This window comes from Eubalaena glacialis, chromosome 12 (genome assembly GCF_028564815.1).
Source record: "Eubalaena glacialis isolate mEubGla1 chromosome 12, mEubGla1.1.hap2.+ XY, whole genome shotgun sequence".
Lineage (NCBI taxonomy): Eukaryota > Metazoa > Chordata > Mammalia > Artiodactyla > Balaenidae > Eubalaena > Eubalaena glacialis.
In genome coordinates, this window is record NC_083727.1 from 16388676 (window position 1) to 16405702 (window position 17027).

Genomic DNA, 17027 nt, shown 5'->3' on the forward strand with positions numbered 1-17027 from the left:
ATAGCAGAAGATATTGTTTAAAAAATTTAATACATAGATAACTATATGAGGTATAAAAAATACATCTTTATTTTCATGCAAAATAGTACTCTTTGACTCCAAACTTTGAGGTATTTCCTTTTTCAACAACTGATCCTAGGGACTTCCCTGGCAGTACAGTGGTTAAGACTTCACCCTCCCATTGTAGGGGGCACAGGTTTGATCCCTGGTCAGGGAACCTGCATGCTGGCGTGGTGTGGCAAAAAAAAAAAAAAGCAAAAACTACTGATCCCATTGTTTTTATTATTCTCACACTCAAAAGTTGAATTCCTCTTTTTCTGTAATCCAAAAGCAGGCTTGGCACCAAAGAGAAGTCTGGGACATAATCTGTATCTGTTTCCAATTTCTGGGAGAGAGTGAGTCACTGCATTTCTATTGCAACAGTCTACTCCATTATTTTCCAGAGTTACTCAACTACACATTTTTGAACTTCCTGAAGACCCCCAGGAGATGATAAAAAGGAAATCAAGAAAGATATTCCTTTTACATCTCCAGAACCATTTACACATTTTACCTTATTTTTCTCCTAAGATATTTTAAAACTGCTTTTACTGTACCCTTATTCTCTGTGTATTTATAGAGATTAAGCTTTTTGCCCTGAGTTACAGGATACTAAGTGATGGAGCTGTGGTTTTTAACCCTGGTATTCTGAATTAATACATTCTATTGGTTCATAGAAGTTTTTTAAAAAGTAAAAGTCATAATTTTCTTTGTTTTTATATGTTTATAGAGATTATTACAAAGTGTTCTGTTCAATTGACTTTCTAAGAACATGATCTGGGTTGAGAGAAATGAAGAAACAGGAAATTGTGGGAGATCTTTGCCTCTTTCTCCACCACAACTGTAGCCAGAGGGGCCCCAGGACAAAGAGGCCGTCCCTGCTTTCTGCTCCCCCAGCTAACTGATTCCAACAACCTGAAAGCATGCAGAGACATCTGTGTCCAAAGATGTTAAATTAGTTGTAAATCAGTGTTTGATTTGTATTCTGATAAAAATTCTGGAAATAAAAGATTAAAATAAACATCCAAAATATTTAAAAATACTATGCGATTTCAAAAATATAGGACATCTGTGATAAATATTGCAGGAAGAATTCAATGGTGGGGGTAGAAATCGTTCTGAGAGCCTACTTAGGGATGATTTCATATTCAGTAACACAGCTAAGTAGGTAATGTTTTGTGGTAAGCCTGCATTTTTAAAGACTTTTTTTGGGGTTTGTTTTTCAAGAAACTGCATACATCATTAGAGACAAACAATAATTTAAATACCATGCAGTTTCTGTATGTACAAAACCTAAGCCATAGAGATCCAGTTTAATTTGTATTCTATTTACACTGTCTTCCTCATACAGCTGTTGTCTGTTAAAGCAGAACACAGGAGAGTGCTCTGATACAAAGACAAGCTATGTACAGACACCCGGGAAGCAAAAGCCTGCATTTTTATTTGTCTTCTTTGAACTTTTAAGACTTTTTTAGGAATGGAAGGGGCCTCCATGTGGAAGCAGAAGCAGATTGCAGGATGTCTTTTCTCTGCCTTCATTGGGCTTCCAGTGTTTGGGAGTGCATTTTCTTCTTTTGAGTCAAGCTTCACTCTATTTGAGTCCCTAGAACACAGGCGCCGCACTTTATCATCTTCTACCTCATTTGGTGGCAAAATTATGGGCAAGTTCGTAATCTATATGTATTAACTATATTTTCTTTCTTTTTATTTTTTTAATTTATTTCATTTTATTTATTTATTTTTGGCTGTGTTGGGTCTTCGTTTCTGCACGCGGGCTTTCTCTAGCTGCGGCGAGCAGGGGCCACTCTTTGCTGCAATGCGCGGGCTTCTCATTGCGGCGGCCCCCCTAGTTGTGGAGCACGGGCTCTAGGCACGTGGGCTTCAGTAGTTGCGGCACACGGGCTCAGTAGCTGTGGCTCACGGGCTCAGTTGCTCCGCGGCACGTGGGATCCTCCCGGACCAGGGATCGAACCCCTGTCCCCTGCATTGGCAGGCGGACTCCCAACCACTGCGCCACCAGGGAAGACCTAACTATATTTTCTTACTTTCTGTATTCTGGATGCTCTGTTGTCTGGGGCCTGGCTGACCCAAGAGAGACTCCCAGGGCTAAGCTAATTTCTGGAGTCAGTAAACTGCTCCCCTGTGAGCCTGCCTTTCATATGTAAACCAACCAATCCAGAGCGTATACTCCAAATCACCTCCACTATCAGGCTTTTATTAAACTCCAGGAGGCAGTATTTCTCTGCCCTAATCATCCTAGGGCCGAGTACCAGAACACTAGAGATAGCCTCCAAACCCCAGAGCCCAGTGAAATTATTCAAACCAGCCAATGCTAATCCTGCTTATGCTGCCTTATCTTGCCTTCTCCATAGAAACCACAGTAAAGACTTCAGTCTATGCTTTCTTCTTGCTCCTTCTGCCTCCTGACCCACCCTGGTGCTTTCCCATGTGGTCCTTCACGGCATGGTGTGTCCCCTCTCGGGATCTGTTGTCCTCACCATGTGTGAGTAATAATAAAACCCACATTTCAAAACATTATACCAATATCTACTGAAAAGGTCATGCTAAAATAATCACAATAAAGAAAGAGCAGTTAGTCATGGAAGCAACCTAAATGCTCATTGACAGATGAATGGATAAAGAAGATGTGGTACATATATACAATGGAATATTACTCAGCCATAAAAAGGAACGAAATTGGGTCATTTGTTGAGACATGGATGGATCTAGAGACTGTCCTACAGAGTGAAATAAGTCAGAAAGAGAAAAACAAATATCGTATAGTAACGCATATATGTGGAACCCAGAAAAATGGTACAGATGAATGGTACTGCAAGGCAGAAATAGAGACACAGATGTAGAGAACAAACGTATGGACACCAAGGGGGGAAAGTGGGAGGGAGGGGGTGATGGGATGAACTGGGAGATTGGGATTGACATGTATACACTGATGTATATAAAATTGATGACTAATAAGAACCTGCAGTATAAAAAAATAAATTAAATTAAATTAAAAAAAATAAAATGGCAAAAAAAAAAAGAAAGCAATTAAAGTCTTTGACAAGGACAGGCAGATGAAGAAACAGGTGAAGATTGCTTCCAGAGAGGGCGGAATGTCCTGCTTTCCAGCCAACCAAAATGTTCTCAAAAGCCCCTGGATCTAAGCCCCTGCTATAGTAAGGTTAAGGTTTTTATATGAGTGGTGTTGGATAGGAGTTGGAAGCTGACTATCTCAGGGGACTCACTATTTAGAGATAATCATGGAAAATGTAACCATAAAACCATAAAATATGTTAAGTGGTATATATGTAAAATTTAATATTTAGGACTGTTTATCTTTTGAATCACTTAAGTAAAAGTTGAAAAATGGTAAATCTCTTTTTCTGTATACACACTTTTTTTTAGAGCAACTTAAGGTTTAAAGAACAATTGAGGAGAAATTATGGGGAGTTCCTATATACCCTCTCCTCCATCTCCCAGTTTCCCCTATTATTAACATATTGGATTAGTCTGGTACATTTGTTACAACTGATAAACCAATATTCATACACTATTATTAACTAAAGTCCATAGTTTATAATAGGGTTCACTCTTTGTGTCGTACAGTTATTCGGGGTTTGGCAAATACATAATATCCACCATTATAGCATCATACAAAATAGTTTCACTGCCCTAAAAATCCCTGTGTTTCAACTACTCATCTCTCCCTCATTCTGCCAGAAACTTGGCAACCACTGATCTTTCTACTGTTTACATAGTTTTCCTTTATCAGAAAAGGAATAGTTGTCATATAGTTGGAATTACACAGTATGTAGCTTTTTCACACTGGCTTCTTTCACTTACCAATATGTATTTAAGGTCTGCCATGTCTTTTCATGGCTTGCTAGCTCATTTCTTTTGATCTTTAAATAATATTCCATTGTATGGATGTTTATTCCACCTTGTTAAACCAGTTTGTTTATTCATTCACCTATTAAAAAAATGTCTCAGTTGCTCCTGAATTTTGGCAGGTATGAATTAAGCTGCTATAAACATTTGTGTGCAGGTTTTTGTGTGGATATAAGACTCCACTTATTTGGGTAAATACCTAGGTGAGTGATTGCTTGAATTCATGGTAAGGTAATATTTTGCTTTGTAAGAAAATGCCAAACTCTCTTCCAAAGTGGCTGTACTATTTTACATTTCCATCAACAATTTCATTGTTATTTTAATTTGCATTTCTTTAATTAATTGCCAATATTCATTCATTCAATAAATAATTATTCACCTATTATGTGGCAGGCTGTCATAGGCACTAAGGATAGAGCAGTAAACAAAACAGACAAAATTGGCTCTCCCTCTAGAGCTGACATTCTAGTAACAACATACAAATATAAACAAATTCCTAACTAGCATGTTAGATGGTAAAAAGCACTATGTAGAAAAATAAAAGTGTATGTATGTGGGGTTAACTTTTTTTTTTTGGCCGCACCAGGAGGCATGTGGGATCTTAGCTTCCCCGATCAGGGATCGAACCCATGTCCCCTGCAGTGGAAGTGCAGAGTCTTAACCACTGGACCGTCAGGGAAGTCCCAGGTTAGCTTTAATTATAGTGGTCAGGGAAGGGCTCACTGAGAGGTGACATATGAGCAAGGCACCTAAAGGAGGTGAAAGAGAGCTATGCAAGTAACTGGAGAAAGAGGGTTCCAACCAGATGGGACAGCAATGCAAAGGGCCTCAGGCAGAACCCCTCACCCCACCCCCTGCCCCATATTGTTCAAAGAATAGCAAAGGCTAGTGTGACCTCATGGGACTAAGAGAGAAGACGGGAAGAGGGGGGCAGAATATCATGTAAGGCCTTGTAGACTATAGAAACTTTGGTTTTTAGTCAGAAATGAAGTTACTGGAGGGCTTCCCTGGTGGCGCAGTGGTTGAGAGTCTGCCTGCTAATGCAGGGGACACGGGTTCGAGCCCTGGTCTGGGAAGATCCCACATGTCGCGGAGCAACTGGGCCCATGAGCCACAACTACTGAGCCTGCGCGTCTGGAGCCTGTGCTCCGCAACAAGAGAGGCCGCGATAGTGAGAGGCCCGCGCGCCGCGATGAAGAGTGGCCCCCGCTTGCCACAACTAGAGAAAGCCCTCGCACAGAAACGAAGACCCAACACAGCCATTAAAAAAAAAAATTAAAAAAAAAAAAAAAAAAAAAAGAAATGAAGTTACTAGAGGTTATAAGTGTGTATAAAATGACATAAAAAAGAGTGGTCAGCTTGACCAGGAGAGTTTGGGGAATAAACTTTTCATGGAAACCCTCAAAGGAAGACAAAAGTAGTTTCATAAGTCTTCTAAGTTAGAGTGTCAATGAAAAAATTAATAGTCAACCTATGAAATAAATGGAAAATTTTATTTGAGCCAACCTGAGGATTATAACCTGGGAGATAGTCTCTCAGAGAGCTCTGAGAACTGTTCTGAAGAGGTAAAGGCGGAGGCCAGTATATATGTGATTTTGGTGAAGGGGTACATGAAATCAATCACCTTAGTAGGTTACTGCTATTCGAGAGGAACAAATATCTTAGTTAACGGTTTTAGTGCTTTTCTAAGTGTGAGAAGATGCAAGAAACCAGGTTCATGAAATTTTCTCCTGAAAATATCTAACTGAGGGCCAGTTCTGTCAGTTTTCCCAGAGCACAAAATGCCTCATCCTGATCTTCGCCCTGAATTCCTTTCAAGGTGTATTATAGGCCAGTGACTGCAGCGGCTAATGACTTGATTCTTGTAGAACTCGATGGTGGGCAACATTTTTTATTTTACAATCCCTTCCCTTTAGGTCTTAATTTCAACCAAGGTTTGTGAGGCATTTCATGACCAATTTATCTCGGGGTGCTAGGAATGCTCATTCCCAGGTCAGGCGAGGATTTCGTTGATAGGCCACTCAATGTGCTATTACTGTACTAGACCCTGTTAACAGTAGCCCAAAGCCTCGAGACCGCCTGTCTTACTAGTCCGTTATGGTCCAGGAAATGTTCCCTCTTGTTGCTTCTCACATTTAGAGTTACACTGTAACAATCATTGATCTTGAACTTCTTTGTCTTGCCTTAAAATTGTTTTCTCTTATTTCATCAAGAGTACTGATAAAACCAGTAGAGATACAGGCTGAAGCCTACCATCTTTAGCTTGTTGCACTAAGGACCCACCCACCATCTGCTGCTGTAACAGGTATAGTCTTTTTCCTAGACACAATTAGCCAGGAAAGAACTCCCTGTTAACCATCTTTCTGGGTAGCAGATTCTACCTTTAAGGCCTAAAGTTTCTGATTCTGGGAGATAAAAAGAGACCAACTAGGAAACTCCGAGTAGTTGTCCCAACAGGGCAGGGGAAGGTGGCGCCGCGGTCGCCCCACCCCCCGCCCCCCCTGCAGCGAAGGGGGGCCCTGAGGAGCATTAAAGGAAGGTCTGCCCCATTCTTTTTTTTTTTTTTTTAACATCTTTATTGGAGTATAATTGCTTTACATTGTTGTGTTAGTTGCTGCTGTATAACAAAGTGAATCAGCTATACATATACATATATCCCCATATCCCCTTCCTCTTGCGTCTCCCTCCCACCCTCCCTATCCCACCACTCTAGGGGGACACAAAGCACCGAGCTGATCTCCCTGTGCTATGCAGCTGCTTCCCGCTACCTATCTATTTGGTAGTGTCTATATGTCCATGCCACTCTCTCACTTCGTCTCAGCTTACCCTTCCCCCCTCCCCGTGTCCTCAAATCCATTCTCTACGCTACGTCTGCGCGTCTTTATTCCTGTCCTGCACCGAGGTTCTTCAGAACCTTTTTTTTTTTTTAGATTCCATATATATGTGTTAGCATATGGTATTTGTTTTTCTCTTTCTGACTTACTTCACTTTGTATGACAGACTCTAGGTCCATCCACCTCACTACACATAACTCCATTTCGTTCCTTTTTATGGCTAATATTCCATTGTATGTATGTGCCAGATCTTCTCTATCCATTCGTCTGTTGATGGACACTTAGGTTTCTTCCATGTCCTGGCTATTGTAAATAGAGCTGCAATGAACATTGTGGTACATGACTCTCTTTGAATTATGGTTTTCTCAGGATATATGCCCAGTAGTGGGATTGCTGGGTGGTATGGTAACTCTATTTTTAGTTTTTTAAGGCACCTCCATACTGTTCTCCATAGTGGCTGTATCAGTTTACATTCCCACCAACAGTGCAAGAGCGCCCCATTTTTAAAAAAATAAATTTATTTATTTTATTTATTTATTTTTGGCTGCATTGTGTCTTTGTTGCTGCGCGCGGGCTTTCTCCAGTTGTGGCGAGCAGGGGCCACTCTTCATTGCTGTGCGTGGTCTTCTCAATGCGGCGGCCTCTTCCGTTGCGGAGCACGGGCTCCAGGCACGCGGGCCTCAGTAGTTGTGGCTCACGGGCTCTAAAGCACAGGTCCAGCAGCTGTGGCGCACGAGCCTAGTTGCTCCGCGGCATGTGGGATCCTCCCAGACCAGGGCTCGAACCCGTACTCCCTACATTGGCAGGCGGACTCTCAACCGCTGCGCCCCAGGGAAGCCCCCCATTCTTGGGATGGACACAAAAGGGGCACAAATCCTTCACAGAAGCCCCTTTGAGTGACAGGCTTCCGCGCCAGTCGCCAAGGGCTAAGGACGATTTTCAAAAGGGCCGCGCCATGGGCGGGACCCACGGCACCGCCCGACAGCCGGGCGAGGCGGGGCACCGACCAGATCCGCCCAAAGGAGCCTCCCGGAAGGGGGCGTTGTCGCCGGAGGGATGACGTAAAAGGCGTCGCGCCGAGGGTGACGCCTGGCGTAGTTGACGTCGGCTGCGCCTGTCACCCCTGGGGCTTGTTGCAGAGGAGGAGCGGGCGCCATGGCGGTTCTGCTGGAGACCACCTTGGGCGACGTCGTCATCGACTTGTACACGGAGGAGCGGCCGCGCGGTGAGGCCCGGGCCCCGCTCACCTCTCTGCCGGGCAGCTATCTGCTTTCCCCACTTTGCCTTTTCTGCCCGGTCCGCGTGGACTGGTTGGAGCTTCTGGGCTGATGGTGCCCGCGACTGCGCTGTTTTATTAGCGGGCCTTGGTTGAAAAGTTTTTTTGAGGAGCAGCCCTTCTCCGCATCTGGTGCTGGGTCCGGGTGGCGGGTGCTTGTGGTTATTAAATGCGTGTGTGTGTGTGTGTAATGCAGCATATACAATGCCCATAGCTTTTGCGGCTTTACTGCTTTTCACTAGTCAGAGGAACGCGAGCAGTACTCCTTGGTGTGCAATCAGTATATCCTGATGAAAGCAGGGAGGATGGGCTTGGAGCCGCGAGTGTGGGCATCCCTCGTGGTTGGAGGAAGGGCTGTCCGGAGGTGTGCACCCAACCTTAGCAAACACTCATTGATTGCTCACTATGCGAGACTTTGTGCCAAGCCGTGGGATGGGCTTCTTGTCCTTGAGGGTCTAATTTTCCATTGGGGGAAACAGGCGCTGCAACCCATTTAATTTCTTAAGCGTTGTAGTGGAAGAATGTGTAAGTTGCCATGGAAACCAGAGGAGGGTGTAATTTTGGCAGGGGGCGGGGAGAAGCAAAGCTAGCAAAGAATTGAGAGCACTTGAACTAGCTCTTTGAAAGATGAGTGGCAGCGAGGGTTTTCTTGTTTGCTTGGAATTTTCTGGAAATAGCAAGTAGATCCGCGTGGCTTGGCCGTGGAATGGCAGACTGCGAGTCTGGTTGTATACGTTTTTAGGTTAGGTCAGGTCGTGAATAGCCTTGTGTACCCTACTGAAGCCCAGAGCCTTTGAAGGGTTTAAGAGCAGGATGGAGGCATGGCAAACTTCTTGTTTTAGGACGGTAATAAGTAGCAGTGTGGAGAATGTTTCAGAGTGGGGAGAAGCTGGAGACCAGGAGAGTTTCGTTACAACCAGGGTCCTGCCCCCGTGGAATGCAGTCTATGAAAGAAGATGAAACAAGCTGCAATATGGTACCATGAGTGCCTCCTGACGTGCTACACTTTATCCCACGCTCACTTATCGCCACCCCTCAACACTCAACCATACCTCTATGCCTTTCTCATACTGTTGCCTCTACCCCACATTTCTCTCCACTGTTGTCCTTTTGGCAAAGTTCCTGCTTATTATTCAACTTTCAGATCAAGCATGATCTCTTCTGTGAAACTCTCCAGTGTCCCTAAGCAGAGTTCGATTGGTTTCTTGTGTTCTGTCTCAGGTCTTTTATAAATCACAGTACATATTTTGTTATAGATTTACCTATTTGCCTGGAATTATTTGCAAGTCTTGGTCTCCTCTCAAGAATGTAAACTCTAAGAGAATAGGGACTGTGCCTTAATTATCTCTATATCCTGAGCACCTAGTGCAGTGCCTGACACTTTGAGGGCATACAACCAAAGGTTCATTATATTGAGTAATGCAAATATATGTGTTGTATTAGGACTCTTTGTGCAAGTGATAGAAACTCAGCACAAACTGGCTTAAAGAAAACAGTTGATTGCCTCATGTTACAGGGGTAAGCTTTAAGGATGGCAGGACCAGGGGGTACACAGGGTTTTATAGGGAATTGTATTTTTCATCTCTTGGATTTGCTTTCCTTTGAGTTTGACACTCTCCATGTGGAGCAGCACCTGGCAAGTGAGTGGGCCTTTTTCCGTAGAACTATGAGAGACTAAAGGGGAGGTAGGGTTATCTCACCTAATTAACACAGACAAAATGGACAAGCAGTGTTTCTGCAAAGATAGCTTGGGACACTAAAAACATAAGTCCACCCTATTTGTATATATTTGTAAGCATGTGATTGGATATCTACTTCTATATGTAACTACTTATCAATTTATAGTAAATATATCCAGACTTATTTTTCTTTTTTCCTCCCTCCTTCTCTCCCTTCTTTTTCTTTCTTTTTTTAAAAAACTTTTTATTATAGAAAACTTGAAACATATACAGAAGTAGAATCATGTAAATGAACCCTCATGTGCTGATGATCAGCTTCGTTTAACAGTTGTGAAATGTTTCATTTATAGCCCCACTCCACTGGATGTTTAAATTTTTTTTTTTTTTTGGTCACACCCCACGGCTTGCGGGATCTTAGTTCCCCCGCCAGGGATGGAACCCGCACCCCCTGCATTGGAAGCGCGGAGTCTTAACCACTGGACCGCCAGGGAAGTCCCTCTTAAATATCTTTTAATCTATAGGTTCTCCCCCACCCCATTTTAAAATTAAGACTTTATTTTTTTAAAGCACTTTAAGGTTCATAGCAAAACTGAGGTGAAGGTACAGAGATTTCCCACATTCCCCCCTACCCCCAGTGCACAGGCCTCTGCCATTGTCAGTACCTCCCACCAGAATGGTACATTTGTAATACATTTGTAATGTTTCTACCATGTAACATTGTACATACTTTACATTTATTACTACAGTGGTACATTTGATGAACCTATATTGACACATCATTATCACCCAAAGTCCATTATTTATGTTAGGGTACACTCTTGGTGGTGTGCATTCTGTGGCTTTGGACAAATGTATAGTGACATGTATCCACCATTACAGTATCATACAGGGTAATTTCACTGCCCTAAAAATCCTCTGTGCTCTGCCTGTTCATTCCCCTCCCCCACATCTCCTGGCAACCGCTTATCTTTTATTGTCTCCATAGTTTTGCTTTTTCCAGAATGTTACACAGATGGAACCATACAGTATGTAGCCTTTTCAGATTGACTTCTTTCACTGAGTAATGCATTTTAGGCTCCCCCGTCTTTTCATGGCTTGATATCTCAATTCTTTTTGCCTTGAATAATATTTCATTGTCTGGTTGTACCACAGATTATTTATCCATTCACTTACTGGAGGACATCTTGATTGCTTCCAAATTTTGGCAGTTATGAATAAAGCTGCTATAAACATCCGTGTGCAAGTTTTTGCATAGACCTGTTTCCAAATCCTTTGGGTAAATGCAAAGGAATATGATTGCTGGATTGTATGATAAGAGTGTGTTTAGTCTAGTCTTGTAAGAAGGTCCATATATTATATTGGTTGATACATCTCTTAAATATCTTTTAATCTGTAAGTTCCCCCCGCCCCCCTTTTTTCCCTGAAAAATTTTTGAGAAAGAATCTGGGTCATTTGTAGAATTTTTCTCATTTTGGATTTGACTGATTTTATCCCTGTTGTATCTTTTAATAATTCTTCTATCCCTTCTATTTCTCATGAATTTCTACTTAGATCCAGAGCCTTGATCAGATTCAGGTTTAATGTTTTTGGCAAGAATATTTCATATCAGGTAGACTGTACTTCCAACTGCATCACATTCAGGAGGCACTTGATGTCTGGTTCGATCTTGTTGTGTTGTTAAAATTGGTTAGTGGTTCAGGCCTGTCTACCTGATATATCTGTTATAGTGTTCCCATTAGCTTTTCACCTAAAGATTTTGGCAACCATTGTTGATCACTACTTAGATTCATTATTTTTGTTTTCTAGTTAAAGGACTATTCCTATATGTTTAACAGTAACTTCAGGAATACATTTTTTTTTTCTAGAAAAATGATCAAAAGCCTGATATTCAAGACCCTCCAATAACTTGGCTCCATCTTACCTCTCCAGCTTTTTAATCCTCTATTCCTCTGTGTCACTGGAGAAGTTATAGAAGTTAGACTAGTCTCCTGGACCCTCCCCAAAACATTTAAATTCCCACTTCCAGGGTATTTCATAATGTCTTCCCAGCTTGAAATGCCCACTCTCTACTCTCTGCCAATCCAGTTCTTTTAATGCTCCCTTAAGCCTCCAGGAGGTCTTCTCATTTCCCCAGCCAGAAGCAATCTCTTTTCAACTCGTGTGGCATATTTAAAACCACTTTTAAACTTTGTACCATTTAAGTGCACAGATGGTATTATCAGGTGTGCCCACTATTGTAACTATTTGTGTTCAGGTGTAAGGACCCTAGTTTAGTGTAAGCTCCTTGAGGGCAGGGACCGCCTCATATGTCTTTCTGTCTGTTTGGTTTCTAGCTTAGTGCCTTGAGAAGTTGTTAGCATGTTTCTCTACAACTAGTCTATAAACTTGTTAAGGGCAGAGATCAAGATTTAATGGCATTTGACCTAACAACAGTGACAGGTACTTAGAAGATTCTCAGTCAGTGTTTATTGGATAAATGAGTGAATTTATTTAAAAAACATGGTACATGATAAGTATATGGATTTTTGTAAAGGGCTATTTAATCATTGTGAAAAAAATGGTCCCAGATATTTTGTTTTCTCTAATATAAATAATCTGTACCCATTTTCAGATACTCTGCTAGATCCTTTCCAATCATAGTGTCCTCTTTAGTTTTTTTTTTTTCTCTTACAAAAAATCAATTCATCAACAAATGATTGCTTATCCCAGATAAGTTTCAGTTTTCTATATAGTTCAGATGCCCAAGAAATCAAAAGAAAAAGAGAATAAGGTGATAATTTAAAACATATTGCCTTTTTCTAGGATTACTACCTTTTTCAATGGCTTTGGACATTTGACCATTTGGGGAGGAAGTTTCTGTATGGTAGTTTAGAAATTAAACTATACTAACTGTGCTTTTACGTGGTTAAAAATATATTTGTGAACTACTGTGATAAATTTACTATTTACTTTCTTTCAGCTTGCTTGAATTTCCTGAAGTTGTGCAAAATAAAATATTACAATTATTGCCTTATTCACAATGTACAGGTGAGTTGGTGGATATTAGTCATGTTCTTTGTTATTGGAACTATCTAGCAAGCTCTCTGAATTAACAAAGTATCCTATATATTATAGAGGGATTTTATCATACAGACTGGTGATCCTACAGGGACTGGCCGTGGAGGAGAGTCAGTTTTTGGGTAAGTTCTTTTATTTTCAAATGAGTAAAAATAGAATTGCCTCTTCACAATGTTAAGTAGCATATTTCAGTCTGCATTTTAAAATATGGTTCAAATACAGATTTTTCCCAAGTTCCATAAATGTTTATAGCAAATAAAAGGAATATGTTGAATCATAGTGGCATTTCTATAAAGAAATGGTAACCTGGGACTTCCCTGGCGGTCCAGTGGTTAAGACTCTGCCCTTCCACTGCAGGCGGCACGGGTTCCATCCCGCAAGCCATGCGCACAGCCGAAAAAAACCAAAAACAAATGGTAACCTTATATGTTAACCCTAGCGCCCTATATGTAACCCTAGTAGTTTTATATTTCATGTTGAGTATACTTATATTTTATAACCTTATTATATGTATTTTTAGTCAACTGTATGGTGATCAAGCAAGCTTTTTCGATGCTGAAAAAGTGCCAAGAATTAAGCACAGGAAGAAGGGCACTGTGTCCATGGTGAACAATGGCAGTGATCAGCATGGATCTCAGGTTAGGAAATGGGTGAGGAGATGAGTTTTGCTGGAGGGAACCCACAAAATTATCTTTGTAAGCTATCTAGTGATGAGAGAATTTCAATCAAAGATATTTGTTAGAAGAAAAAAATGACACTATTTTTTCCTATGTTAAAAAAATCCTTATTATTTTGTTCCTTTAAAAGTAAAACATGTCCATTGGGAGGAATTTAGGAAATACAGAAAAGCACAAAGGTGAAAATAACATTACCTACAATCCCACCATTCATGGAATATCACTGTTCACAGTGTGACCCGTTTCCTTTCAGTGTTTATTACTTATTTCAAAACAGGTCATGTTGAGCACCTTTCATTCATTGTCACAACAGCCCCATTGGAGTAGATGCTTTTTTTCCCTCACAGTTTACGTGTGAAAAAACTGAGATTTGGTTTGTTCAAGTATTTTAAACAATCAGAGCATCTGTATTTATTGATATTTTATGTTTAAGCTTTGTGCCTTATACTTAGTAGTAGTGACAAGTAGGTGAGAATTCATGCAATTAATGTAGTCTTTTGTAACTGATTTCAGTTTGAATTATATATGTATTTGTATTTATTCTATGTCTTTCTGTATAGTTTCTTATTACAACAGGAGATAATCTAGATTACCTTGATGGTGTTCATACAGTGTTTGGTGAGGTGACAGAAGGCATGGACATAATTAAGAAAATTAATGAGACCTTTGTTGATAAGGACTTTGTACCATATCAAGATATCAGGTATGGTTACAGTTTACTATTGAAATGTACTAGAATGTTTTATATGTGATGTTTGACAGGTAATGGGGATGGCATACGTAGGACTGGTTTTTGGATAATTCTAAAATGTGACTATAAGAATCTTTATAATAGAGAAGACCTTTATTTAAAAAAATACTTGTACTAATTATAAATGCTTATGTTGGGAGGAATTATTAATCCTTTAGCTTTTAAAAAATACAGATTATTGAGAGATATGACAAAATTACTAAGATTTAGTCATTTATATTACATCTTAGCGTAATGCAGAGTAATAAATATAATATGTAATATCAAACAATCAAAAACAGTAACACTAATTGTGAAAGTATACACTAGTAATATCCTTGTGCAATAAAATTTAAGAGCTTATGGTTTTTTTTGGTGTTAGAGGTACTTAAGATATTTGTTATAATTTTTATAAAAAGTAAAACATGGATTCTGAAATGACATAAATGTAACATTTGACTTGGATTTATTTTGTAAGGATAAATCATACAGTGATTTTAGATGATCCATTTGATGATCCTCCTGATCTATTAATTCCTGATCGATCACCAGAACCTACAAGGGAACAACTAGATGTAAGTAGAGTCTTCTTGTGATTGAATGTACATACATATTAATGTTTTGCATAAAATTTGCTTTTTACCTTATTAAAACTTATTTCTTCAGAATGATTATCTTGCTTGATCAATAATACTAGGACAAGTTTAGAATCCTTTTTCTCTTCCAGGGAGATACTCATTTTTCTACCTATCTTTTTATTTCCCTAATATTCTTTCCTTAGCTCTGGAAGCTTATATGAATACCTTGGGGAAATATTTCTCTTATATCTTAACTCTAGATAGGAGTGTAGCTTTAAGGCTGAATTAAATTATCAGCTTGTGAAGGAACTTTTCAACTGGGGGTACTTTTGAGCCAGGCTAGAACCCAGAAATTTCTGTGGCATAATGGAGACTTTTTCCCTCAGATCTTTTAAGGTAAAAATTTCTGCGTATGAGGCTTCCTCAAAGCTGAATTTATCTTTATAGTCGGGATTTAATGCTTAATTTCTAAGACCATTTATCTTCTGTATTCAGCACTTAGTTGGATACCAGATAGTTCCTATATAAATGTTTATTTTGATTTAAAAATAAATTAGATGCCTAGTCTGGGTAGTATTATTGAATTCATCTAAATCAATTTTCAGAGGTAAGTTTGTTTCACATTTGTGAAACAAATGTTCTAACACATTTGATGGAACTAAGAATAAAGCATAATGTCTCTCATGTTTCTTAGATTTTTCTATTCTTTAAGTATATATATGAGTAACTTCTGCCTTACAGAGTGGTCGAATAGGAGCAGATGAAGAAATTGATGATTTCAAAGGAAGATCGGCTGAAGAAGTAGAAGAAATAAAGGCAGAAAAAGAGGCCAAAACTCAAGCTATTCTACTGGAAATGGTAAGATAATTACTTTTTTCAAATAGTTGTTCAGCAGTATATTTAATACATACTCATTGTGAGTTTATTTCTGACTTTTTGATAGTCTTTAAAATATTAAAAAATTTAGCTAAGAGTTTTTTTCTGGATTAAATTTTGTATGACATAATAACACATATGAAAGTAAACAAATTTGATTCCACTATTAATATAGTGCCATTTTTAAAAAAATGGGAAGTGGATATCCAGCTTACAAATATTAATTGGATTTCAGTTGTTTATACTCATCTCATTTTTAAAGAGTTTCTTGGACTGAATTTTAAGTATATTAGAGAATAATTCTTTGTACATCTCAAGTATTGAGATTAAATAGTAGAATACTAAGTACAGGATAAAACCTGGGCAGAAATTGAACACTCTAAAGTATACTCTTTTCTGTATTACTAGCAATATGAAGTCGTTTGGGGAACAGTTATTCAGTACATGATTAGTTGACCTACTAGGCATTTTTTCCATTTCTTATTTTTGTGGAATAGGTATACCTTTCACGTAGTAGGTTATCAATAATATTGGAATGGATAGATAGTAATTAAGTTTTTATTACTATCATTATTTTATATAGTAGAGCTTTCAGGTTCATTACCTGTTTTAAAATTCGTATTAGCATCACTAGTCTGAAGGAACAAATACTAAAAACTATAATTCAAGAAAACTTTACTGAATTAAAAAAAAATTAAAAATGCACAGTTTAATGAGCACACTGTGTTATCTGAGAATATTGACCCAGAATAGCCAACACCAAGACAAATTCTAAGAAAATTACTGGACTTAAAAGAAAAATCCTTTGAGCACCTGGGCAGCAAGAGTAAGTGACTTATAAGGGAAAGAACATTAGCTTATCATCAGAGCTTTCATCAACAAAGTATAGAAAGTTTATGCCAGAATAAGAGGGGTTAACATTCTCTAAACTTTTTATTTTCAGATAATTTCAAATTTACAGAAAAATTACAAATAATAACACAGACAACTTCTATATACCTTTTACCCAGATTCACCCATTTTTAACATTTTGCCACATCTGCTTTGATCATTCACCCTCTCTCTCTCTCCTCTCCCTCTCTGTCTCTGATTATACATGCACATACACACATACTATTTTGGGGGGACCATTTGAAATTGCGGTGCAGATATCTTTTCTCTTTCATTAGTGTGTATTTCCTAAGAGCAGCAATATTATCCTACATATTCACAGTATAGATATCAAAATCATGAACTTTAAAATTGATAGAAATTACAGTCTACATTCCAGTTTTGTCAGTTACTTCAGTAATATCCTTTATAGCTTTTTTTTTCCTGCCAGTCTAGAATCCAGCTCATGATCAATCGTCTGTTGCATTTAGTTGTCATGTTGCTCTAATCTCTTTAATCTGGA

At 39.2% G+C, this 17027-nt stretch overlaps 1 protein-coding gene across 1 annotated transcript in view; it reads left to right on the plus strand.

Annotated features, from left to right (window-relative positions):
* The first annotated feature begins 7888 nt into the window (after window positions 1-7888).
* PPIL4 (peptidylprolyl isomerase like 4) overlaps window positions 7889-17027 on the plus strand; it is a 32253-nt gene continuing 23114 nt past the window's right edge. The window contains exons 1-7 of the mRNA XM_061207049.1: window positions 7889-7986; window positions 12676-12743; window positions 12831-12895; window positions 13294-13411; window positions 14011-14153; window positions 14659-14755; window positions 15500-15616. Coding sequence (XP_061063032.1) covers window positions 7917-7986; window positions 12676-12743; window positions 12831-12895; window positions 13294-13411; window positions 14011-14153; window positions 14659-14755; window positions 15500-15616 — 678 coding nt within the window. The 5' untranslated portion in view covers window positions 7889-7916. The remainder of the gene's footprint in view (window positions 7987-12675; window positions 12744-12830; window positions 12896-13293; window positions 13412-14010; window positions 14154-14658; window positions 14756-15499; window positions 15617-17027) is intronic.